Below are 25,487 nucleotides of genomic sequence, written 5' to 3' on the forward strand. Positions count from 1 at the left end.
TGAACATAGCTGCTGTGTTTCCTGTTTTCCAGCATTGATTACACTTCAAAAAGTACTTCATTGACTGTAGAGAACTTCAAGATATCAAGTGGTCATGATGAGCCTTTATAGGTGCAAGACTTCCTTTACGTTTTTTAAAAGATCACATTGCCTGTGTTTATGTAAAGACATAATGCTTTCAATCAGTAGTGCTGCCATGTTTCTGAAATATATTATATAGATGTATAATTGTTTTTGTAATTGCTTCCAAATTAATGCATAATATTTACAACATATCAAAGGATGACCTAAGCTCAGTGCATACATTATAATAATTGGAATTGGAGTGTGTTCCCAATACAGGCAGTGGAGAGCTGCCTTTAAAAATGGCCACTGTTATCCATAGAAACATTAGAAATTAGAAGAATCATGCAATCCCTACAGTGCAGGTAGAGGCTATTTGGCCCATTTCAGTCTGCACTGACTCTCTGTAGAGCATCCCACCCAGACCTCTCCGCCACAACCATCCACACCAGCCCCCACCCCGCATTTACCATGTCTAATCCACAAAACAGGCACATCCCTGAACATGCAGATGGTTTAAAATAATCATTCCAATTAACTATCTTTGGATTATGGGAGAAAATCAGGGCACCCAGAGGAAACGAACGCAGACATGTAGAGAACATATAAATTCCACACAGACGGGTCACCCAAAACTGGAATTGAACCCAGGTCCTTGGAACTGAGAGGCAGCAGTGCTAAACACTGAGCCACAGTGCTGCCCTTAATGGCAGGATTAGACCATTCAGCCCTTTGATCACACAATGGTGAAGAAGACTCATAGTTGATCATCCAGCTCAACGGCCTGTTCCAGCCTTTCCCCAACACCCTATGATCCCTTTAGCTGCAAGTGCTATATCTCTTTCTTGAGATCATATGATATTGTGGTAGCGAATTCCACAGGCTCACCATTCTGCCGGTGATTATCTTTCTCCTTTTCATAGACCTAAATGATTCACCCTTTATTCTATTAACAGTGATCCCTGAATCTGGGCTCCCCACCCTCTGGAACATCCATCCTACATCTGCCTTGTCTAGATCAGTTTGCGTTTTATAGGTTTCTGAGAGATTCTGGCCCCCATTGTTCATCTGAACTACAGAAAATATAACCCCAACCAATTCGACATCTCTTAGAAATAAGCTTGGTAAACCTTCACGGCATTCCCTCAATGTCAAGAGCATTGTTCCTCAGATAAGGAAACCAAAACTGCGCACACAACTCCCAGATGGATTCTCACCAAAGCCCCTTATAATTGCAACAAGATTTGCATGCTACTGAACTTGAATCCACTGGCTGGATTGCCAGTTATTAATTTTTCATAATATGTGATCTAAAATGACATATATTGTATTTTAGTTCCAATTCCTGTGGTCCAAAAAAACCACCTCAAAGTCCAGAATTTCTCCTCTTTGGGCAAATCAAATAGTAAGCATAACAATCTATATGCAGATTAAAGTCACCCTTAATTGTAGATGTTCCTTTATTGTATGCTTCTCTAATTTCCTGTTTATTCCCAACCATACCCTACAATTTAGGGATCTATATTACTTGCCCTGCTGTTTCTCAGTTCTACCCATACAGATTCAACAACATCAGAGCTCATGCCCTTCCTCACTGTTGCATTATTGACTCCTCAACCAAAAATGCACTTCCACTACCTTTTCCATTTTGTCTGTCCTTCTGTGTGTATTCATTGTTTAGGATGTTCCATTCCCAGCCATGTCTTTAATCCTGAATGTATCATACCTGTTTTCATCTAATTGCATGGTTAAATCATCCATTCTATTGTGGCTACTGTGCTCATTAAGGCACAGAGCCTTAAAGTTATCTTTTTAACTTGTTACATTCCCATCATTTTTTTTTACTGTGATCCTATTTGATCCTGGCCTTTTGATTTCTCTGCTTATCAGCTTTCTTCTTTCCCTTTCTGTCTTATGTTCTTCTCCTTGGTTCCCCTTCCGTCAACTCCTTTTATAGGTTCTCATCCCCCTGCTATTTGAGTTTGCATATCCAGCTGCTTAGTCACAGGTGCACTTGCAGCTGTTGTTACACAGGTATTTGCACCAGCGTTCAAAGATCTGAAAGTTTCATTTAGCAAAGTAAAGGAATGCAAATAGATGTGTCAGACTGACATGTTCATAAAATATTTGTATCCGCGTTCTTTGCTGCATAACCTGCTGTAACACGTCAGCTAAATTCTTCCACTGCCAGAACGTGTTCATTGTTGTTGGAACGTTTTCAGACTGCTTGCAAAATAAAGCGCAGTGGTTAAGATGGATTATTTCAGATACTTTCTTCTGATTTTAAAAAGGTCTGCAGATTTATTTGTTTCTTCACATGCGCATTTAATATTCCACCTAACAGTGGTATTGTCCATAAGTGCAACCAACTGGGAAAGATAACCAAAGTATTGAGACTAAAATCTTTTTAAAAATCCAAATTTCATGATTGGATTTAAAATTACTTCAATCTGTTTATTACAGCCAAATAGGGTTACATCCTGATGGATAACATTATAAATTTTTGATGGACCTGATATCTTATAAAGTGCTTCGTTGTTTTGTTCCCTACATTTCAGTTTTTTTCAGTCTTTCACCTTTCAAAATCTAAACTTATGACCGAAATTGTGTTTTACTAATTTCTTTAGATCATGCGGATGGTTTGTGCCATAGATTAACTACTGTGTGCCCTACTGTAAAACCACAAACCCAGGGACTGGCTAAAGATGCATGGGAAATACCTCGGGACTCCTTGCGTCTGGAAGTTAAGCTTGGACAAGGATGTTTTGGAGAAGTCTGGATGGGTCAGTACTTTTGTAATAAAAAGGCAGTATAGCTGCTTAATATGCAGTGAACTTATGCATTACAGAAATCTGCCTGACTGACATCAGTTGTCCTTGGCTTTACAAAAAAGTGTCCTGATTCCAAAATGGTCAGTGTATGTTTTTTTTTGTTTTTAAAAAAAACTTCATAATCAGAAAGATCATTCTCAGCTGCACTGATGCTAAGAGACCCCTCCCATGACATTGAACAGTTTTTCAATGCAAAATTCCCTGATTTATTTCAAACTGCTTTGTAGAGTGTACTATTTATTTTTCAGTTCTGCTCATCAGTATTAACATAAAAACTTCAAAAAATAAGAGCAGGAGTAAGCACTTCAAGTCTGCTCTACCATCCAACGAGACCATAGCTGATCTGCTTGAGCACCATTTTCCTGCACTATCCCTGTACCCTTTGTTTTTAATATGTAAATGTCTATCTATCACAGTCTTAAACATATTCAATGACTAAGCCTCCACAACTCTCTGCAGCAGAGAATCTGGAGATTCACCATCTGCTAAATGAAGGAATTTCTCCTCAACTCCGTCCTAATCGGCCTACAATTATTTTCAAACTTCTCCCCATTGACCTAGACCAGCTAGGGAAGCATCCAGCATCCTTCCTGAAACTGCCCGATCAATTCTGTAAGACCTTTGAAGAATTGTTAGATCATCTTTCATTCTTCTACAGCGTGTAAAAGTCCAGTTTTTAAAAATAAATTCTTCTTCCGATGATATGTTACAGGAATTAGTTTGTGGTAAATATATGTTTCGATAGGTGAGTCTGAAATTGCAAAGACTCCAGATATTTCCCTAATATAGACCATTACAGGACAGAAGAATATGGCATATATCATGGTACTGTCTTGCTATATTTCAAAGTTTTGAATACAAGTCTGGGATTGAGAGCATCTGGAAGGGAATGAAGCAGATCAATCTTGGAGAACCTGCAGTTTCTTTTTGGTTGAGGAGTGGGTCCTCATGAGAGACTGAATGACAAACAAGAAAACTGATAGCTGAGACACTCAGACATGTCTGTCATCTTGGAAAGTACAAATGTGCAGTTTCACTTCCCAAATGTGCTTCAGTGTAGCAGATTCCCAACTAAAGCCATGGGAGAAGAAATTGATTACGGGGGGGGGGGAGCAAGCATCTGCTGAGAAAATATGGGGTAGAAAAGAATACCTTTCTCGCATCAGTGTTGTGGTTCAGGCGACTGGTGAGGTCAGCGTATGCAAGTAAGTGCAAAATGCCAGTGGCACTCATGGCATTTGCCAAATGGGGACTTGGTAATATAGCTTCCATTGCAATAGAGGAACTGCTGTATTTCTGTGGAGTGTTACTGAACAAAGAGATCTTGGAATGCATGCCCATAATTCCTTGAAAGTAGAGTTGCAGGTAATAGGATAGTGAAGAAGGCATTTGGTGTGCTTGCCTTAATTGATCAGTGTATTGAGTGTAGGAACCAAAAGAACTGCAAATGCTATAAATAAAACTAGAAGTTGCTGGAAAAGCTCAGCAGGTCTGACAGCACCTGTGAAGAAAAATCAGTTAACGTTTCAGGTCCTCAAGTTCTGAGGAAGGGTCACTGGACCCGAAGCATTAACTCTGATTTCCTTCACAGATGCTGCAAGACTTGCTGAGCTTTTCTAGCAGCTTCTGTTTTGTTTGTCAATGGGTATAGGAGTTGGGAGATCATATCGTGGCTGTACAGGACCTGATTAGGCCACTATTGGAATACTAGGAGAAAGTGAGGACTGCAGGTGCTGAAGATCAGAGTCAAAAAGTGTGGTGCTGGAAAAGCACAGCCAGTCAAGCAGCATCCGAGGAGCAGGAGAGTCGCTGTTTTGAGCATAAGGCCTTCATCATGAATGTGAACCAGATTCCTGATGAAGAGCTTGTGCTCAAAATGTTGACTGCCCTCCTTGCATGCTGCCTGACTGGCTGTGCTTTTCAGCACCACACTTTTTCACTATTGGAATACTGCATGCAATTCTGGTCTTCCTGATATAGTGAAACTTGAAAGGGTTCAGAAAAGATTTACAAGGATGTTGCCAGGGTTGGGGGATTTGAGCTACAGGGAGCGGCTGAATAGGTTGGGGCTACTTTCCTGGTTGGAAGCTAAGGGGTGACCTTGTAGAGGTTTTTAAATCATGAGTGTGGATAGGGTAAATAAGATTTGGGGGAAGGGCGGGGGGGTGGGAGGGGAAGTCCAAAACTAGAGCGCACAGGTTTAAGGTGAGAGAGGAAACTTTTAAAAGGGATGTAAGGGGCAAAACTTTTCACACAGGGTGGTGCATGTATAGAATGAACTGCTAGAGGAAGAGGTGGGAGGCAGGTACAATTACAACATTACAAAGGCATCTGGATGGGTGTCTGAATAGGAAGGGTTTAGAGGAAATGGGCCAAATGATGGAAAATGGAACTAGATTTATTTAGACGATCTGGTTAGCATGGATGAGTTGGACCAAAGAGTCCTGTTTCAGTGATGTACATCTCTATGACTGTAAAGCACTGCAAGTTTTTTTTTCCCAAGGCCTAGTGGATTCTCTGCTGCTCTTGACACTGACTGAAGAGCTCCTCATTCCAGGAAAGTAGGTTTTCACAAAACTCACCATCTCTTCAGTGACTTGCATGCACAGACTTCACAGAAGTGACAGGTCCAAGAGAGTCTGGGTCCAGAAGGGAAGTAAACTGGAATTTTTGGCACTGGTGATCCTAACTGACTGAAGATTCACAATTAAGCAGTTTTGCAGAAGGCTGTGAACCTTTTCTTTTTAAATTGTAAAATGACATAATTCACTCAGGGTATCCAGAGTTCTAGTTTGCCAGCACCCATAGTTTCCGTAAGTCTCATCTATATTTCATCATGGAAGTAGCTTCGGTCACTTTTTTTGTAGGTGTTCGCCTTGAGGCGTTTCTACTTCTCCGAGTTTTACTATATAATCTATGTACAGAGACACCCAAAACTGATAATTATAAGCAAACCAAACACGTTGCAGAAAATTTTCTAAACTGAGTTGTACCATTTCTCGGTACTACATTTCCGAATCTCAGTTTTTGAGTTGAAAACTTAGAAATATGAGAATTGCTCTCCAAGTGCAACATTACATACCAGTTCTAAGTTACTACATCTGAATTATGGAAATGTTTCCAATATGTTATCCTCTTTTTCACTTCTCAGGAACTTGGAATGGAACCACAAAAGTTGCGATTAAAACACTAAAACCTGGTACTATGTCACCAGAAGCCTTTTTGCAAGAGGCTCAAATTATGAAGAAATTGCGTCATGATAAACTTGTGCCATTGTATGCTGTTGTTTCTGAAGAACCAATTTACATTGTGACAGAATACATGGCGAAAGGTTAGATTATTTATAAATGACTGTCTTGTAAACCTGATGCAATATTTATAAATGCACAGTTGCACATGATGGGGGTTTAAGTAAATTCCAATTGACCAAGGATCCTTGTGTAATACACTTTTGTTTTGTTGTTTTTGTATGTTCTTAATATACTTTAAAACATTTAGAATGTTCTCATCTGTTATTGCAGAAAAAATAGTTAACAGAATCTGAAGAGGCCAGCAATGAAATATTTATGCAGTTGGCTTCCAAGTTAGGAATTTAAAAGTCTTCTACCAAAAAAATCGAGAGAAAGGAGCTATACGTTTTTACAAGACTTCGTGTCAGGTGGTTTTGGTTGAAGGAAGAGTGTTTGTAAGAACATTCCTATTGGAAAGACGTTGTGAAACTTGAAAGGGTTCAGAAAAGATTTACAAGGATGTTGCCAGGGTTGGAGGATTTGAGCTGTAGGAAGTGGCTGAACAGGCTGGGGCTGTTTTCTCTGGAGCGTCAGAGGCTGAGGGGTGACCTTATAGAGGTTTACCAAATTGAGGGGTATGGATAGGGCAAATAAGCAAAGTCCTTTCCCTGGGGTCAGGGAGTCCAGAACTAGAGGGCATAGGTTTAGGGCGAGAGGGGAAAGATATAAAAGAGACCTACGGGACAACTTTTTCTCATAGGGTCGTACATATATGGAATGAGCTGCCAGAGGATGTGGTGGAGGCTGGTACAATTGCAACATTTACAAGGCATTTGGATGGGTATATGAATAGGAAGGGTTTGGAGGGATATGGGCTGGGTGCTGGCAAGTGGGACTAGATTGGAGTGGGATATCTGGTCGGCATGGACGGTTTGGACCGAAGGGTCTGTTTCCATGCTGTACATCTCCATGACTCGACTCTATAAATGGTCAAAAGGTATCACCTCGGTAAATAAAATAATTCATCAATACTGTAATGTAAACTCCAGATAAATTTTAAAGTAAGAAAAATTGCAAAAGCAATCCTTTGCATGCCTCTTGTACAGGATAAAGATGGCAAAAGTGGAATTAGAATTAATGTTTTAATTTCCATTAATTTGGTAAATTGCTTAAAATTTATGATTTGTGCATTGCTGTGTCTCATTGTGAACAGGATTAGTAGCATCAAAGTCATTAGATTAGATTACTTACAGTGTGGAAACAGGCCTTTCGGCCCCACAAGTTCACACCGCCCCGCCGAAGCGTAACCCACCCTTACCCCTACATCTACATCTACCCCTTACCTAACACTACGGGCAATTTAGCGTGGCCAATTCACCTGACCTGCACATCTTTGGAGTGTGGGAGGAAACCGGAGCACCCGGAGGAAACCCACGCAGACACGGGGAGAACGTGCAAACTCCACACAGTCAGTCGCCTGAGGCGGGAATTGAACCCGGGTCTCTGGCGCTGTGAGGCAGCAGTGCTAACCACTGTGCCACCGTGCCGCCCACATGTTGAAGCTTCATTAAGTGATCTATTAATGACTTTGATAAGCCACTCATTCTGAATGTATTAGAAATGTAGATTTTGGTAATTAATTAAAACATTGTTCTGAAGTGCAGTGTGCGACTTTGCAGAAATTGCCCAGTCGTAAGCAGAGCTAATAGAATCCCTACAGTGTGGAAGCAGGCCATTCAGCCCATCAAGTCCACGCTGACCCTGCATCTCCCACAGCTAATCCATTAAATATACAGTCAAATTTGCATTGCTTGGCACCTCACAAACAAGACTACTTCAACATCTCGGACCACTTGCAAGAGGTTGTTTCTAATTTGTTGACAGATTGTAAAATGCAGTACTTCTTGTGAAACTCATGTGTAGACACTTATACTCACATTCATATATGCATTATACTGCTCTTGCCATTTTACAACTTTTCGCCCTGAAGTCCTTATAAGGACCTTTAGCACTTAAAATTAGGGGACAGTTCAAAATTAAATCCTTACTGCAGCTTGGCATTATTATGACCAAGTGACTGTGCTCGTATATTTGCCAAGAATGCTTACAGATGTAGGACTCCTCCAATGTTGTCGATAATGCTGATTGCGAATCGTTGTTTTAATGTGCTGCTTTTGTTTCATCCAATTATATCTGACCCTCCTAAAAGTATATCAAGTGGCCATTACAAAACAGTTCCAACAGACTAAATGTACAGTTCTGTCAAAATTATGAATGCAATAATGAATGAAATTGGTGCAACTAAACTGAGAATTAACTCCTGTGTTACAGGGAGTTTATTGGATTTTGTAAAGGAAGGTGATGGCAAAGTTTTGAAACTTCCTCAGCTTGTTGATATGGCTGCACAGGTGAGTACATTAGATTACTTAGATTAGATTACTTACAGTGTGGAAACAGGCTCTTCAGCCCAACAAGTCCACACCGCCCCGCCGAAGTGCAACCCACCCATACCCCTACGTCTACCCCTTACCTACACTACGGACAATTTAGGATGGCCAATTCACCTGACCTGCACATCTTTGGACTGTGGGAGGAAACCGGAGCACCCAGAGGAAACCCACGCAGACACGGGGAGAACATGCAAACTCCACACAGGCGGGAATTGAACCCGGGTCTCTGGCGCTGTGAGGCTGCAGTGCTAACCACTGTGCCACCGTGCCGCCCATATAATTGTTTATAATAATTGTTTATTATTGAAGTGCTACTTTTATTGAAAAATAATTTAATTCTTTTAAACTGTAAAAGCATGCACACAACTGAGACAGAGTTTTGAGCTATTGAAGTTTGTTATTGTTCTTTGTAAAATGTATAGCTCGCGGGAGAGTTTTGATTTTGTCAAAGTCTTTTGCCTCTTTAGCCTAATTGACTTATGAACTTCCAGATTGGTAAAGTTTTTACTGAGTAGGCCACTTTTTGAAGTAAAATAGCTGTACAAATTCATATGCTCTAAGAACTGTTGAAAATAATTTGTAAACAGGAGTTCATGGTTAGGATAAATTTTATATAAAAGGGAAAGTCACCGTTGTCTTACTGAACCATAGGTCTGACCCCTCATTAGAGAGAGTGAGACAACTGATAGTGGTTTAACTTGAACCCTTGGGGAAGGGGAGATGTTAAAAAAGAAAATCCTTTGAGGTAACCTCTGCCTGAGCAGGAAATGAACTCTTGCTTTTGGTGTCATCTGCATTGCAAACCAATCATCCAGCAAACTGATCTAACTGACTCCCTTAAAATCTGTACATACCTGTTGGCAAAATAAGGTGCTTATTTTAATGATTCATATAATTGCAGTGATGTTAGTTAGGGTTTCTGGCATGCAAGTCCTGCCACTTGGCCATCTTCCTTCCTAATTCCATCTATCTGTTCAGATTTAGGAAAAATAGACAAGCCTATCACATAATAAAGCCCTTATTTGAACATCAACAGAAACTATGACCCCAACATGGATATCTCTACCTTTAACTTAATGTATCACACTATCCAAACATTCTGGATGTTAAGTTTACTTGCTGAGCTGGAAGGTTCGTTTTCAGACAGTTCGTCTCCACACTAGGTAACATGTCTCAATGAGTCTCTGATATTATGTCCTGCTTTCTATATGTGTGTTTAGATTTCCTTGGGTTGGTGGTGTCATTTCCTGTTTGTGATGTAGTTTCCTGTTCTTTTTCTCAGTGTGGTCAGGCGGTGGGGGGTTCAAGTCGATGTGTTTGTCGATCGATTTTTGGTTGGAATGCCATGCTTCTAGGACTTCTCATACGTGTCTCTGTTTGGCTTGTCCGAGAATGAATGTGTTGTGCCAGTCAAAGTGGTGAGAGTGTGGTGTTGGAAAAGAATAGCAGGTTAGGCATCGTCTATAATTTAATTCACCACCATCTCGCCTCACAGCCTCATTCCCAACGAAGGGCTCTTGCCCAAAACATTGATTCTTCTGCTCCTCGGTTGCTGCCTGACCTGGTGTGGTTTTCCAGCACCACACTATCAACACTAATCTCTAGCATCTGCAGTCCTCATTTTAGCCCAGTCAAAGTGGTGTCCTTCCTCATCTGTATGTAAGGATACCAGTGATAGTGGCTCTGTCTTTTTGTGGCTAGCTGATCATGTATCCTGGTGGCTAGTTTTCTGTCTGTTTGTCCAGTGTTGTGTTTGTTACAGTTCTAATGAAGCTGCATTAGAACATAATTTCAATGAGCCACAGAGGAGCTATGCAGAGCAGAGGAAAATTACCTATACAGCATATTCAAAAAGAACAGGTACCTAATGAAGGTAGTCCACTGATATCTTAGCACCAAACCTGAACAAGCAGACTAAATGCATCTAGAACCCTAGGCACTCTCCCCTACATTACAGACATCTTGGGAATGACTGCCAAACTACTCTGGCCTCTTGACATCATGATAGCCAACAAATCCACAACATACCAAAACAGCAGCTAATGAACTTAAAAGACCCGATACAGTGAACAAGCAAATAGTGTCATTTACAAAATACCTTGCAAGAACTGTAACAAACACTACATTGGACAAAAAGTCAGAAAACTAGCCACCAGGATACATGAACATCAACTCGCCACAAAAAGATATGACCCACTATCACTAGTATCCTCACACACAGATGAAGAAGAACAGCACTTCGACTGGGACAACACATCCATCCGAGGACAAGCCAAACAGACATGCACGAGAATTCCTAGAAGCATGGCATTCCAACCGGAACTCTATCAACAAACACATCGACTTGGAACCCATCTACCGCCCTTTTGAGAAAAAGAATGGGAAATGACATCACCAACACAGAAAATGAAATTACCAACCCAAGAAAACATGAGCACACAAATGAAAAGTGGGCCGTAACACCAGTGCTGCGCAGGAAGCTCACTTATGATGATGTTACCTAGTATGGTGACGAAATGTCTGAAAACTAACCTTTGAGCTCAGCGAGCAAACCTACATCCAGAGCCTCAACCTGAGTTACAAATCTTCTCAAAAGTTGCTAACGATCCAAATTTATTTTGTCCTAGGCTGAGTTTTGCAAATTAACAAAATCTGTCTTCCATTAAACTATGGTTGTATAGAAATTTCTATATTCTATGAATCATAAATTTCAAGGTAAATTGTCCCATATGATTGTTTTTTGTGTCCCATGTAAGTTAATGGTAGTAAGAGTACTGTGTATAAGTAGTATATATTCAACTACACATGGCAACTTTCTTATCCTAACTCTGCCAATTTAATCCTATCATTTGGTGTAATTGACTTTTAAAAATTTCTGTCAATACCTGCTCAGATATGTTGAACTTTCTCATTCCATAAGATTGCCGATGGCATGGCATATATTGAACGAATGAACTACATCCATAGAGACCTGCGAGCAGCCAACATCCTTGTAGGTGACAATCTTGTATGTAAAATAGCAGATTTCGGCTTGGCGCGATTGATTGAAGACAATGAATATACAGCAAGACAAGGTAATGTTTGGTCACTTAATTTTTGCTGGATGTGTGGATAATTCTGTTTAGGTGCACTAGTCCATTCAATGACTACCATGTTCTTCTCATTTTTAGGAGCCAAATTTCCAATCAAATGGACAGCTCCAGAGGCGGCTTTATACGGGCGGTTTACAATCAAATCTGATGTGTGGTCTTTTGGAATTCTGCTGATAGAGTTGGTTACTAAGGGCAGAGTGCCATATCCAGGTAACATAAAAGGGAAAAATTCCACCGATTCTTCATACAAAATGCTGAAAATATTTAAATGAGGTGCCTCTTGGTACAGAGGAAGGTGGTTTGCAGTGATGTAATTTGTCTGTTGTGTGTGCCAGAAAAACAGCTATGCAACCAACACCAATATCACACTGTTGAGAGAGTGGACTCTGCATACATTTTTTTTCTGGGCTCTTCATTTAGTGGGCTGAAGTACTTGTGCACTTCCTGCCTTAGGCTTTCTAAGACTCTGTAATGAATACGGAACTTTTAAAATTAACACGAAACATTCTGCAGAATTTGTCCCAAAATAAGTTGGCAAAGACCTCGATACAATGATAAACAAATGCTACAGTTTGTTCTGGGTCTGGAGAACAGAACTTTGCCATTTTCGTCAGACATTTACATCCAGTTTTAAAGATTGTCACTGCTCTCAATTGTTTAATCCAATCATTCATGGGTAGTATTGCAGTGTAACTAATATACAGTCCAGAGATAAATACAGCAGGTACATGTCAGAGCACCTGACCCTCCAGTTCTGACAAGGAGTACTCCTACCTGCAAGTGCCCTTCCAAGCCACATCTCTTCACTGTCATTGGCTCAAATTCTGGAACTCTTAACAGCACTGAACGTACCCAGTGTATGGACTGGAGAATAGAGTCATAGAGATGTACAGCATAGAAACAGACTCTTCGGTCATAGTTTGTAGTGAGAGATAAATAAAGGCTACAAGCTCTATGTGGGGATTCAGTAATGAGAGAGAAGCCTTTAGAAGGAAATTAGTGCAGTTTACCAACTTCAGCGTTTTGTGTTAATCCCAAAATGTGGAGTGCACAGAAAATGTGAATAAACTATTCAGTTGGATTGTTGAAAAGATGGAAGTTCACAGCTGCCTTGCATAAAAATTGTTCATAATTTGCAAGTAGTTTTGGGGATTTAAGTCTGAGTCAATGTACAAAATGGCATGCTGTCAGTGGCATGTTTAATTGTCAATAAAATGAGTCTCTGGAATAAGTAAAAGTAGAAATAACTGCGGATGCTGTGTATCAGAAACAAAAACCGAAATTGCTGGCGAAGTTCAGCAGGTCTGGAAGCATCTGTGGAAAGAAATCAGTTAACATTTCAGATCCAGTGACCGTTCCACTGTTTTTGTCTCTGAAGTAAGTTCCTATTTAACTGATTCATAGTATTTAAATTTGACATCACTACATGTAGGTACTTAAAAGTATGATCTGCTTTTAGTTTGAATAAAATCTGGAGAAAGTTTTTTTAATTGAAGGTGTGTGTAATTTGTTAATTACTCCCTAGGTATGGTGAATCGGGAAGTTCTGGAACAAGTGGAACGTGGCTACAGAATGCCTTGCCCTCAGGGATGTCCAGAGTCGCTCCATGAGCTCATGAAACAGTGCTGGAAAAAAGATCCAGATGAAAGACCAACATTTGAATATATACAGTCCTTCCTGGAAGACTACTTTACTGCGACAGAGCCCCAGTATCAACCTGGAGATAATCTATAAATCAAGTCAACTGCAGTAGGCTGTTTGTTCATCAAAACTGAAGGACTCTCAAATGGTGTCTTGCAACTTAATGCTGAACCAATGTTGATACACACAACCTAGAATTCTACTGCGCGGTTGCACAGACCACTTTTTTTTTCTTGAACTGAACACTTGTCATCCTTTTACCATTTCACTTCAGGGTACTAAAGGAATTTTTTGTGAACACTAATCATTTTTAGGTTAAATACGGTGTAGGAACAACAAGGTCCATGTTTATAAATGTGAAGACTTAAATCAATCTTATAAAATTCTAACCTAGGTATTAACTAAAGTCCTGTATTTTTGGAGAGGAATAAGTCTAACTTTTTAGAGTATTGATGAAACAATCTGACTTAGACTAAATTTGCCTGGGTCTGTTAAAATATAGAATGAGTGCAAGAGTCAATCTTGATTTATTGGGAGACCTCAATAATCAAATGTGTGTGAGAGTATTGCACTGTGTTCAATATTTCTACTGATGTAACTGGAAATGCAGCATGAGTTTTTTTATACATAGATTGCTTGGATTTCATTGAAAAACAGGAAAATAATGAACTAATGTTTTGTAACATTGTTTATAGACTAAATTACAATTCTTTTAAACTTGAAATCATGTACAATTAGCTTCATGGAGGCAGGTATGGGGTGCTTTTCAATTTATTTTTAGGAATAGTTGATTTTAGAAAGAACAAATGTCCTTCGTGACTGTAAAAGGTTTGGTATTTAAGAATGTTGCTTATTTCTGTTAGAGAACCACATGCTGAAAATCCGAAATCATGAACAAAATAAACATGCAGATCCAGACATATCGAGCAATAATTAACTGCTAAATTTGTGATGGTGACCAAGGTAGAAGTGCCAATCATGTGTGAACTACAGCTGTAAGGTTTTTTTTGTCTACTGTTGGGATGAATGCTGTAATTTAGTCATGGTCTTATCACTGCTGAAGCACAATCTCTGAAAGTGAGTACAGCATTTCCAGATAATAAATTCTAACTTCCTAATGTTTACAGGACTTGATCTAACTGTGGATATTGTTCTACAGATCCTAATCAGTGCCATCATTTGTACATTTTCTCCAATTTATTTTGTGATAATTTTAAAAGTCTCTATGAAATCACAGATTCTATGATTTTGTAACTTTTATTGAAAAATAAGCAAGCTAAGTTGTCACTTCTGTACAAATATCAGAAATTCACTGTCAGAAATGCTTTCTGGTGATGTCGTTTTGTTTCATTGGTAAACCGAATCATTCCTGTAATAGCATTTGTACAGTAAATAAACACTAATTTGCGTCGCCTTCTTAATTACTGATTCTCTTGGAGGAACGTTGCTTTGTTTTAGGTATTTCACAAGATCAACCCATGTGTCTCATTCCTCACCCAAGCAAAATAACCAACAATATTGACCATTTGTTTTGCGCTATTAATAATGTTCTCTTTAAATTGCTCTTTATTTATATACTAAATCAAAACGATTAATATCCAAGCTACATGCTAAACTATGTATGAAGAAATTCAGAACATCTACGTCTATAACGCATGTGCCAATGAAATTATTGCTTTGCAATTTTGTCCATTTGTTGATGGTATAGTGGTAATAGAATTTCAGCAGTGCCAATAGAGGCAATTCCAGACTGACCCTCCGAAGAGAATCCCATCCAGATGTCTCACACCACCCTACCCCCCCAACCCTGCATTTGCCACGGTTAAGCCATCTAGTCTGTACATCCTCTGACTGCAGAGGAAACCAGAGCACCCAGAGAAAACTCATGCAGACAAGGTGCAAACACGCAACCTGCACACAGTTGCCCAAGGCTGAATTTGAACGTGACTACTTGTGCTGTGAGGCAACAGGGCTAGCCAGTGTAACACTAAACTAATAATGCTGAAAAATGTGTTGCTGGAAAAGCGCAGCTGGTCAGGCAGCACCCAAGGAGCAGGAGAATCGACGTTTCGGGCATAAGCCCTTCTTCAATGCCCGAAACGTCAATTCTCCTTTGGATGCTGCCTGACCTGCTGTGCTTTTCCAGCAACACATTTTTTTAGCTCTGATCTCCAGCATCTGCAGTCCTCACTTTCTCCTACTAAACTAATAATGCAAAGGACTAAGTTAATAAATCTAGAATACGAACCTAATCTCGGTAATATCAATATGAAACTGTCATAAATTATTGCAAAAACTATTCTAGTTCACAAAGGTGGTTTTAGGGAACAAAATCTGCCCAGTAATGACTCCAAGTCTATAGCAATTTGACTCCTAATGGTCTTCTGAAAACACTAATTTCAAGGGCAGAGGTAATTTTAAAATAAATTGCAGGCCTTACTATCTCCCCTACGTCCATTAAATATAAAGATGTGAGAACTTCCATAGACAAATGAACTGAAAGTCCTGTGTACTTTGTAAAATGTGGGTGGGTGTTAAGTAACCAGAGATAACATAATTCCTTTGATAGTCTGGAATAAAATAATCTATTGGTTATGTAGTCTCTCACCTTTTGAAATATTATAGGAGTATATTGCACCTTCTGTTTTAATATTTTGGGTTGGTTAGCTAGGTTGACTGAGAGTTTATCATGTACAGTGACGCCAACAGCATGAAGTCAATTCCTACACCAGTTGAGGTTACCACGAAGGATTCTTCTCAACCTCCCCCCTCATCTCTTCTGGTGACCTTCAGTTAAACCATTATCAGATACCCCTCTCGAATGAGGGAGGAGCCCTCTGGTCCAATAGGTTTCTAATAACATTGTCTTTACTCAGGACACCCGTAAAAATAAAGTTACAGTCCCTCTATCCAGGATTTCCAAGATTTGTCCCACACTTCATTGGAACGTGTTGGCACAATGCTATCCCTATTTCCTTCCTGAATATGTCCCACTGTTCTGACATTGATTTATCTAAACATATCCACTACTAGTCCACTCTGGCCAGATCAGACCTTATTAAAACTGCCTATATTCCCAGTTTATACTTTTGATTTCCGGCCTGTCCTTGTCCTTTTTCAGACAAGGACAGGCCTGAATCTGACTTATGATGGCTGTCTGCAAATGCTCCACCACTGAGACTTCAACCATTTGCCTGGCTTCATTACTTAAAATCGTGTCCACAACCACCCCGTGATTTATACGCCCTTCTATATACTGACTTAAAATGCATTCAGGGCTGTTTTTTTAAGAATTCTGCCCCTAGCGAAGTTGGAATTCCCTACTATCACCATCCTATTACATTCATGCTTCCTGAAATTTGTCTATGTATCTGCTCTTCTGTTTCACTTGGACTTTTAGGGGGCCACTGCTTTATGGTCTTTTCTGTCTGTTTCGTCTTTACCTGCAGTGTGACTGCCTCACTAACCATGCTACTGATGACATGCTCAGAATTACAGATGCTCCATAGTGAGTTCACCAGCAGCCTTGGCTTTGAAGTGTAGTTAGCCAGTAGCTGCAGCTGGACACTCTTCCTGTATATGTCACCAGAGAGATCAAAATTCCATAATTTGCCATGTACCATAGGAGAAGATCGCTCCTCTTTGGGGGATTTGTTTGAGGAGCCTTGCTAAGAAGTCATCCCTCAACTCTTCAATTTGATCCTCTGATCAATATTACAATGCCCCCTCTTAACTCCCTCCTTGTCTCTCCTGAAGACCCTCAACAATGGAATATTCAGCTGTCAATACTTCCCCTCTTAACTATGATTTAGTGAAAGCAATGGCGACATATCCCCATGTTTTAACTTCTCTGCCTCATGGGCCACGTGCTGGCAGGTGGGACTAGATTTGGTTGGGATATCTGGTCGGTATGAACAGGTTGGACCATAGGGTCTGTTTCCATGCTGAACATCTCTATGACCCTATTTGTCCTACTGGTTGAGTTGTAATAAATATTATCCAGTTTTCTCAGACTTCATTGTGCCTTAACCGACCTTTAATTTCTATTCTGTCTTGACCCACTTGTGCCTTCAAGTTTCGGCTGTTCATGTCTCCCTGATGAATGTTCTCTCTGGATCCCACCCTCCATACAAAGTTAATTTACATCTTCAGCCAAACTAGCAAGTCTCCCATAAGGATATTAGTCCCATTTTGGTTCAGGTGCAATCCACCCCTTTGTTCAGGTCCCATGTTTCACAATATGGTTCCGATTTCCCAGAAATCTAAAGTGCTCCCTCCTGCACTATCTCTCCAACCAATCATTCATCTGGACTAATCTGCTATTTTTATACCCAGCATGTGACACCAGACGTGATCCAGAGATTACTACCTTTTCAGTCCTGTAACCTAATTCTTAGTTCATTAAATTCTGCTTGCAAGACCTCATCTCTTTTTCTACTCATGTCATTGGTAAATATGCCCTAATTTTCTCTCCCCTTTCAGAATGCTCTGCAGCCATTCAGTGATTTCCCTGACCTCAGGTAGCATACTATCCTGGGGTCTCTTTTGTGGCCACAGAAGTACTAGTCCTTTCCCCTTCCAAATGAATCGCACAGCACTATAGCCCTGACATTGTTCCTCCTCCCCTCTTGTCTAGCTGACCTACTGATGGTGTCATGAAGTTGGCTGTCAATGCTTTTCCCTGCACAGGATTCTCCCCCAACAGTGTTCAAAATGCAATCTCTGTGAGATAAGGGATGGCCATAGGGGACTTCTGTACTACCTGACCTCCTCCACTGCTTTGTGGTCTTTTCTGTCTTTAGTCTTTACCTGCAGTGTGACTGCCTTACTGAATGTGCGATTAATGGCATGCTCAGAATTGCAGATGCTCCATAGTGAGTTCACCTGCAGCCCTGGCTCTGAAGTGTAGTTAGCCAGTAGCTGCAGCTGGACACTCTTCCTGCGCACGTCACCAGAGAGAACAGACTTCCATAATTTGCCCTGTAGCATGGGAGAAGATCATCACACCTTTCATAGCTTCCTTTAAGCCCCTTAGATATTCCCTTTTTCAAAAAAAATGTAAGCTTACTACTTAAAAAATGTAAACTACTTTTCTTACCCTACTTTGCTTATTTATTACATTGGCCCTGACTTTCACTTATTCCTGTTGTTGTTCAGTTAATCCCTTCTTCCAAAAATGGTCAAATAACGACGGAATCAATGAGTGGTGAAAATAGGCTCCTTAATCAGTAATCACTGCACAAGTTCAAGGTGGCGATAGAATCCTGGAATACAATTCTTACATATTAAAATCTCATTTACTATAGTGTTAAATCTTTTATCTATAGCACACAAAGATTTGAAGGGCTTCTGGCCTGGGAGACAGGAGATGGGTTAAAATGTACTAAATGCTGGCTGCTATTTCAGATGGGATATCTGTCCAGTCTGCTTGTGTAATTAAAGGTGTTAGCCCTTTTGTCTCTTAAATTAATAAATATTAGAAAATTTATTAGGCCTATATGCTCTAAATAAGTTAGAAATAATAATAAAAGGATAAAGGATATTAAACTGATTACTGCAACTGGGTTGTGAGATTTATTTACTATTTGCTGGTATGAGTTTCATTCATTCATGCAATTTCATGCAAGTGCTGTTCTGTCAGTCAGTTTCTTAAAGGGGTAATGGCTCAGTTAAAAGGTATTCAACAGGTATTTAATCTGTTCAGGTCCAGGAGATGGTTAGTAAGGGCCGATTAGTATTATAATGTTTTGTGGAGACTCGATGAAGATGGTATTGTTCTGTATGCTGATAAAGTGTGTAAATGCAGTAATGGGTTTGAAAGGATTGTTTTAAAATTCGGATACTACAGAACTGCAGTTTTATTGATGAAACCATGTTATAGTAAATAACAGGAGAAAGTGAGGACTGCAGATGCTGGAGATCAGAGCTGAAAATGTGTTACTGGAAAAGCGCAGCAGGTCAGGCAGCATCCAAGGAGCAGGAGAATCGACGTTTCGGGCATGAGCCCTTCTTCCTGAAGAAGGGCTCATGCCCGAAACATCGATTCTCCTGCTCCTTGGATGCTGCCTGACTTGCTGCGCTTTTCCAGCAACACATTTTCAGCTATAGTAAATAACATGTTAGTAAAGGGTTATGAATGAATGAACAGGAACCTGTTATCAGTGAATATAGTGAGCTCGTGAGTGAGTTGATAAAGATAACCTATAACACTATCTCAGTGTCAACAAGTCTCAAAATCTTATCCTGCTTTCAATTTGGTTCATCATTCTCATGAACCTTATGCCATTACAATTCAAATATGAATTCTCATTTGTCTTTGGATCGTTCCATAGTCACATTTCTCCTCATCTTTGTTACTTCATCCAACCTTTTATACCCTCAACCCAAATTTCTTATGATGCCAGCAAGCCTGCACATTCTTGGTTCCCTTCAACTTGCTTTGACACATAGAACAGACCCACTGGGTGGCATGATGACTCAGTGGTTATTACTGCTGCCTCACAGTCCTAGGGACCCGGATTCAATTCTAGCCTTGGGTGACTGTCTATATACACACACATACACACACACGATCACATTCATACAGACCCTCTCTCATTCACACATTCTCATGTGCAAACCCTTTCACAGGCATATACTCCCATCATACTCGCACGCATGCTTTTATCAATTGTGCATACATACACTCAATCCCTCTCTTCCAGACACACTCTCTCTCTCTTTCCCTCACACACATGCATGCACATTTAAGGCTATGGGGTGTATTTGTATTTGCAGATACATTCTATGTTGTTCAAAAAGCACAATCTGTAGGCATTCAGTCAATGTGACATTTTATAAATTCCTACTTTGGAAAGAGAACCAGTCTGACCCAAGGTTGGGATACAGACAGGCTCTAACTTCACACCTTTAATGCACTGTCTGAGCTGAGATGTCACTTTTGTTTTGTAAAACCTTAAGTTAACTTGGGAATGCAACTTGAAGGAAGTTCTGAGATTTACATATTAAACAATCAAAACCTGCATCCCCATTCTAAGTGATTATAGACTTAACATTTGTTTGTTCAATAGGTTTGTTCAAAACATCACATCAGTTTTATGACACATTGATCTTTTACTATCAAATTTGTGTCCTGCAATCCTGCTCCACTAGCTACTTGACAAGGGAGTAGCGCTCTGAAAGCTTGTACTTTCAAAGAAACCTGTTGGATTATAACCTGGTGCTGTGTGATTTTTAACTTTGTCTGTATAGGGTTTGCATGTTTTTCCTGTATCTGTGTGGGTTTCCTCCAAGTGCACTGTAGGAATTCCATGATTCTATGAGGTGTGTGTCAACTCTTCGAATCCAACTGACGAAAACTCCTTTCCTCATCTATCCAATGCATCGTCCTCTCATGCTTTAACAGTCAGTGTTTTTAACATTTCTCCAGATCCCATGCACTCTCAATGTCTCAGTGAGCAATTTTCTCACAGGACAGACCTTGAGATATTTTTCTATATTTAATGTACTATGAGAAATGAATTGTTTCATTTGTGAATATCCAAATATCATGTTTTAGATCAATCTTGAGATAGTTAAAGAAAAATCTCAAACAATCATGTTATGATTGAGGAAGACCTGCTAAATGTGCCAATGAGTAGCATTGTTATTATTTTTTGGGTTACATAATCCACGACTGTAAATTTGTGAGCTTGAAATTTAACCATCAAAGTATTTTGTGAACTTATAAATAAAATCAAGGCTGTCATAGAGTAACATCGCATGGAAACAGCCCTTCAACCCAGAGACCAAAATCCAATCAAATTTGAATGTAATGTTTTGATGTCATCAAACCAATGAAATAATCTGATGTTTTTGGGTATAAAATTGGACATTTTGAACAGTTAGAGGGTGAATAATAAAGAGCAGCCAAGCAAGCGCCAATATAAGGCCAGCCAGATAACTCTCCAAAAAGTATCTGTGCATAAGAAATTTGTGCAGCAGAGGACCAAAGCTGACCTAGAGAAATCTGCAGAGAAAGTTCGACATCCGAAGATGACAACTGGGTTTGAAATTGATTTGCTGTAAATTTAGGAGGGAATTTATTGGTTCAGTATTGTAGAGTGGGAGATAAAGGATATGTTAAAGAGAAAAGAGTTGAAAATAGTTGTCTAATGTTCTCTTTGCACTTAAAGAGCAAATTTGTTCGTTTTTACCTTAAATTATGAAATCTGGGATAGTTAGTTTGTCTCTTGAAATTTAACAGATTACGGCACAAGGTGAGCTTCTCTGTATGTCAGGTTTAAGTTAGCAGAGGAGTTAGCCCATGTCAGAACAGTTTGGGGACTCAGCACAGGAATTTGAACAGCTTGGTTGGATTTTGTTTATGATTTGAACAGGTTTAAACAGATTCAGTCTGAGATTTGGATAGATTTGAATAGATTTGGGGTACAAAGTAGATTTAAACACTTTCCGGTTGGTGTCCTAGATCTTTAAATAAAACGTAGGTGAGACAATTTGTTTAATTTTGGTTACTTGTGGTTGGTTAAATTAACAGTGAGAGAAATGGCTCTTAAAATTGCTAAAGAGGTTCTGGGGTTTGAGGATGATTCCCAGATTTGGCCAAGAAAGGTTAGAAAGAGAAAAAAATACCATATTCTTAAAATTCGCAATGAGGTTAGAATTGGGTTTAACCAAAAACAAAAGTAAAGCTGAAATTGTAAGGGAATTACTCAAATACTTAGGTGTGTCAGAGAAACAGACAAGTGCAGTAGAGATGGAAAAATATAAATTACAATTGAGGAAAATGCAGTTAGAAGATAAACAAAGGGAGAGAAGAGGAGAAAGAGAGAGGGAGAGAAGGCTCTTAGCTGAGCAAAGAGAGTACAAAGAAAGGGAGAGAGAGAACAGAGAGAAAGACAAAGAAGGTTCTTAGCTGAGCAAAAAAGAGAATTTGAACTTGAGAATTTGTGACTTAGTCAGCAAAGTCAAGTTAACAGCATGGAGATTAAAAGAGAAAGTAGTGTTATATACAAATATGTCAAAACCCTGCCACATTTTGATGAGAAAGATGTCAAAGCCTTCTTTATTTCATTTGAAAAATTGGCTAGGCAGATGGAGTGGTCTGAGGATTTATGGGTAATGCTAGTTCAGATTAAACTGGTAGGCAGAGCTAGTGAGGTATTTGCCACACTCTCAGATGAGGGATCAAGAGATTATGAAGAGGTTGAACACGCTATTTTAAGTGCTTATGAATTGGTACCAGAAGCATCTAGACATGGTTCAGAAACACAAAGAAGGAACCAGGTCAGACTTACATTGAGTTTGAAGGAATTAAACATAGTAATTTTGAAAGATGGGTGCGGGCCTTAAAGATAGATAAGATCTTTGAGGCTGTAAGAGAGATTATTCTGCCGGAGGAGTTTAAAAACTCACTCTCTGAGATGGTAAGAATTCACGTGGATGAACAGAAAGCTCAGGAAGTGAGAAGAGCAGCAGAATTAGCAGATGAGGACATAGTGCATAAGGCAAGCTGCCGGCCAGAAGTTCATCCTCTGAGGGATAGAAGTTGGGAGAAGGGGAGATCCTACACTGTGAAACAAAGAGTTGAGAGCACTGGTAAGTGTTTACCACAGGTTAAAGAGAGTGGAAAGGAGGTGAAAGGTCACAGGTGTTTTCACTGTAATGTAGTGGGACACAGAAAATTACAGTGCCAGTGGTTCAAGAAGGACACTAGGAAAAGGTGTTTTCACCTTTTCATGTAAAGACACAATGCTGTTCATTAAAGAAAGGCGCTGTGGGGAAAGAATGTGGTAAAAGAGGCTAAGCCAGTGGCATTAATGGAAGTAGTAAAGGAAACCCCAAGAAAAGCCAAGGATCTGCAGGAGAATGCACAGCCAAGGCAAAGGCTGGGTATGGAATTAGTGCCTGATCTCCATAAAGAAGTGGGTAATGTTTACTCAGAAAGAACAGGGAGACAAGGACAAGATGTTATAATTTTGAGTGATACAAGATCTAACCAGTCTCTAATAGTAAGAGATGAACAAATATGCACTCTTTCTGATCTGTTACCCGAGAGTGTGGTAATCTGTTGGACAGATAGACAGAAATTTAGCCTTCCCAGTTTAAGACTGAACTAAACTGCTCAGCTCAGCTAGAGGGCTGACCACTCCCCTTAATTATACAGGTCACTTGTAAAACATGACCACCTTGGCCTGAAGTCTCATCTGTTTACATATCCACAAAAGGCCTCTCAAAATTCTTTTCATCTCTGTACCAAACCAGACCGATCGGTGCTCGGCACAGTTGATTGCCCCTCTGAAAAAAATCAAGGACAGAGTCTCCTTGAGCTAAGGAACAGCTTTAAGTAAAAAAAAGGGACTAACTTTGTGACATAGGTCCCGGAATCCAGTTTGTTCTTGGAAAGGATTTAGCAGGGTCCAAGTCGGAAGTGACACCCCTTTTTGTGGAGAAGCCCAAGGAAGATCAAGAAACTAAGGAGTTAAAAGAAAAATATCCTGGTACTTTCCCAGATTGTGTAGTAACAAGATCCCATAGCACAAAGCAAAAACTGAAGAGAAAGATGAAGGAGTTGAGAATCAGTTAGCAGACACTGTGTTTGAGGTAATGGAGCAAGAAAAACCAAAACAGGCATACAGTCTGAAAGAAGTGTTTAGTCCTGAAAGGCTAAGGGACTTGCAATAGAAAGACAAAATGATTAAAGATATATATGTGGATGCATTCTCCGAAAAGGAGCCAGACAATGCTCCTGAGTGTTATTATCTGAAAGATAGAATCCTAAGACAGAAATGGAGACTACGGCAGATTAGTGCAAAGGACAAATGGCTGAAGTGCGCCAGATTGTGTTGCCAGTAGCATAGAGACATGAGGAGCTATGGGTAATACATGAGTTACTTGTAGGAGGTCACCTAGGGGTACGAAAGACTCCGGCTAAGGAACAAAAACATTTTTATTGACTTGGAATGCGCAAAGATGTGGATAACTTTTGCCATATGTGTCATACATGCCAAATGGTACGTAAACCACAGGTGGTAATAAAACCAGCATCTTTGTTGCCAATTCCCGCATTTGAAGAACTTTTCACACAGTTTATAATTGATTGTGTAGGTCCCCTCCCAAGAACGAGAAAAGAGAAAGAACTGGAGAAACAGATGTTAGTTATTGCCGTGCAGAGTGAGGAATTAAACCCAGATGTCGTGGAATTTGATATGCCTCAAAATATGTTAAAAAATGAAGAAGTCCTTGAGGAGTGGGATAGGTTAGTAATCTCTCTGTCTCAGGAGCATAGAACACAGCTTTGTAACTGCAGTATAAGGACATATGTAGGAATCAGATGGGGAGGACTAATGCTATTGTACATGAAGTAGACATAGAGGATACTGCTCCAATAAAACAACTCACCTCTCAGCTTAATCCTTTCAAAGCCAGACAGGTCCAGAAGGAGGTGGAGGCCATGCTCAATGAGGTATCATCGAACCGAGCCAGAATTAGTGGAGTTTGCTGATCGTCTTAGTTCCCAAACCAGATGGGACTCAATGATTTTGTATGGATTATCTGAGATTGGAGGACCGTATCAAGAAAGTTGGACAAGCCAGTAACATCATCAGGTTGGATTTACCGGATGGTTACTGGCAGGTGCCTTTATCAGAGAAGGCAAAATAAATTTATGCATTTGTAACCCCAAATAGGCTATATCAATTCAAAGTGATGCCCTTTGGAATGAAGAATGCACCCACCACATTCCAAAGACTCATGAACAGAGGCTAGGGTAACAAACTGTGCAGTCTATTTGGATGATGTAATGATCTTTAGTGAGTCCTGGAAAGATCACATGGTACAGTTGGCAGAGCTCTTTGAATGACTACGAGAGACAAAACTGGAAGTAATCTTAAACAAAACAGAATTTGCGAAAGCAGAGTTGACGTTCTTGGGACATAACATCAGTTGTGGAAGGTTGACCCCACGGAACACAAAGGCGAAGACCATCGAGGAATTTCCACGACCAACCTCAAAGAAAGAGGTGCTTCAATTCTTGGGACAAAGTGGATTCTATCAGAAGCCTGTTCCAAGCATCAGCAGTGTAGTGGCACCGTCAACTGGTTTGCTGAAGAAGAACACAAAGTTTTGGTGGACAGAACCATGCCAGGAGGCATTCGACTATTTAAAAGCAATATTAACCAC

General features: G+C 40.0%; 1 protein-coding gene across 1 annotated transcript in view; it reads left to right on the forward strand.

Moving 5' to 3' along the window:
• Positions 1-14,728, forward strand: part of yes1 (YES proto-oncogene 1, Src family tyrosine kinase) — a 77,653-nt gene extending 62,925 nt beyond the window's left edge. Inside the window, exons 7-12 of the mRNA XM_072570391.1 lie at positions 2,691-2,846; positions 6,046-6,225; positions 8,456-8,532; positions 11,495-11,648; positions 11,745-11,876; positions 13,192-14,728. Coding sequence (XP_072426492.1) covers positions 2,691-2,846; positions 6,046-6,225; positions 8,456-8,532; positions 11,495-11,648; positions 11,745-11,876; positions 13,192-13,400 — 908 coding nt within the window. The 3' untranslated portion in view covers positions 13,401-14,728. The remainder of the gene's footprint in view (positions 1-2,690; positions 2,847-6,045; positions 6,226-8,455; positions 8,533-11,494; positions 11,649-11,744; positions 11,877-13,191) is intronic.
• Positions 14,729-25,487: the final 10,759 nt, after the last annotated feature.

The sequence above is a fragment of the Chiloscyllium punctatum genome, chromosome 5, assembly GCF_047496795.1.
Source record: "Chiloscyllium punctatum isolate Juve2018m chromosome 5, sChiPun1.3, whole genome shotgun sequence".
Classification (NCBI taxonomy): domain Eukaryota; kingdom Metazoa; phylum Chordata; class Chondrichthyes; order Orectolobiformes; family Hemiscylliidae; genus Chiloscyllium; species Chiloscyllium punctatum.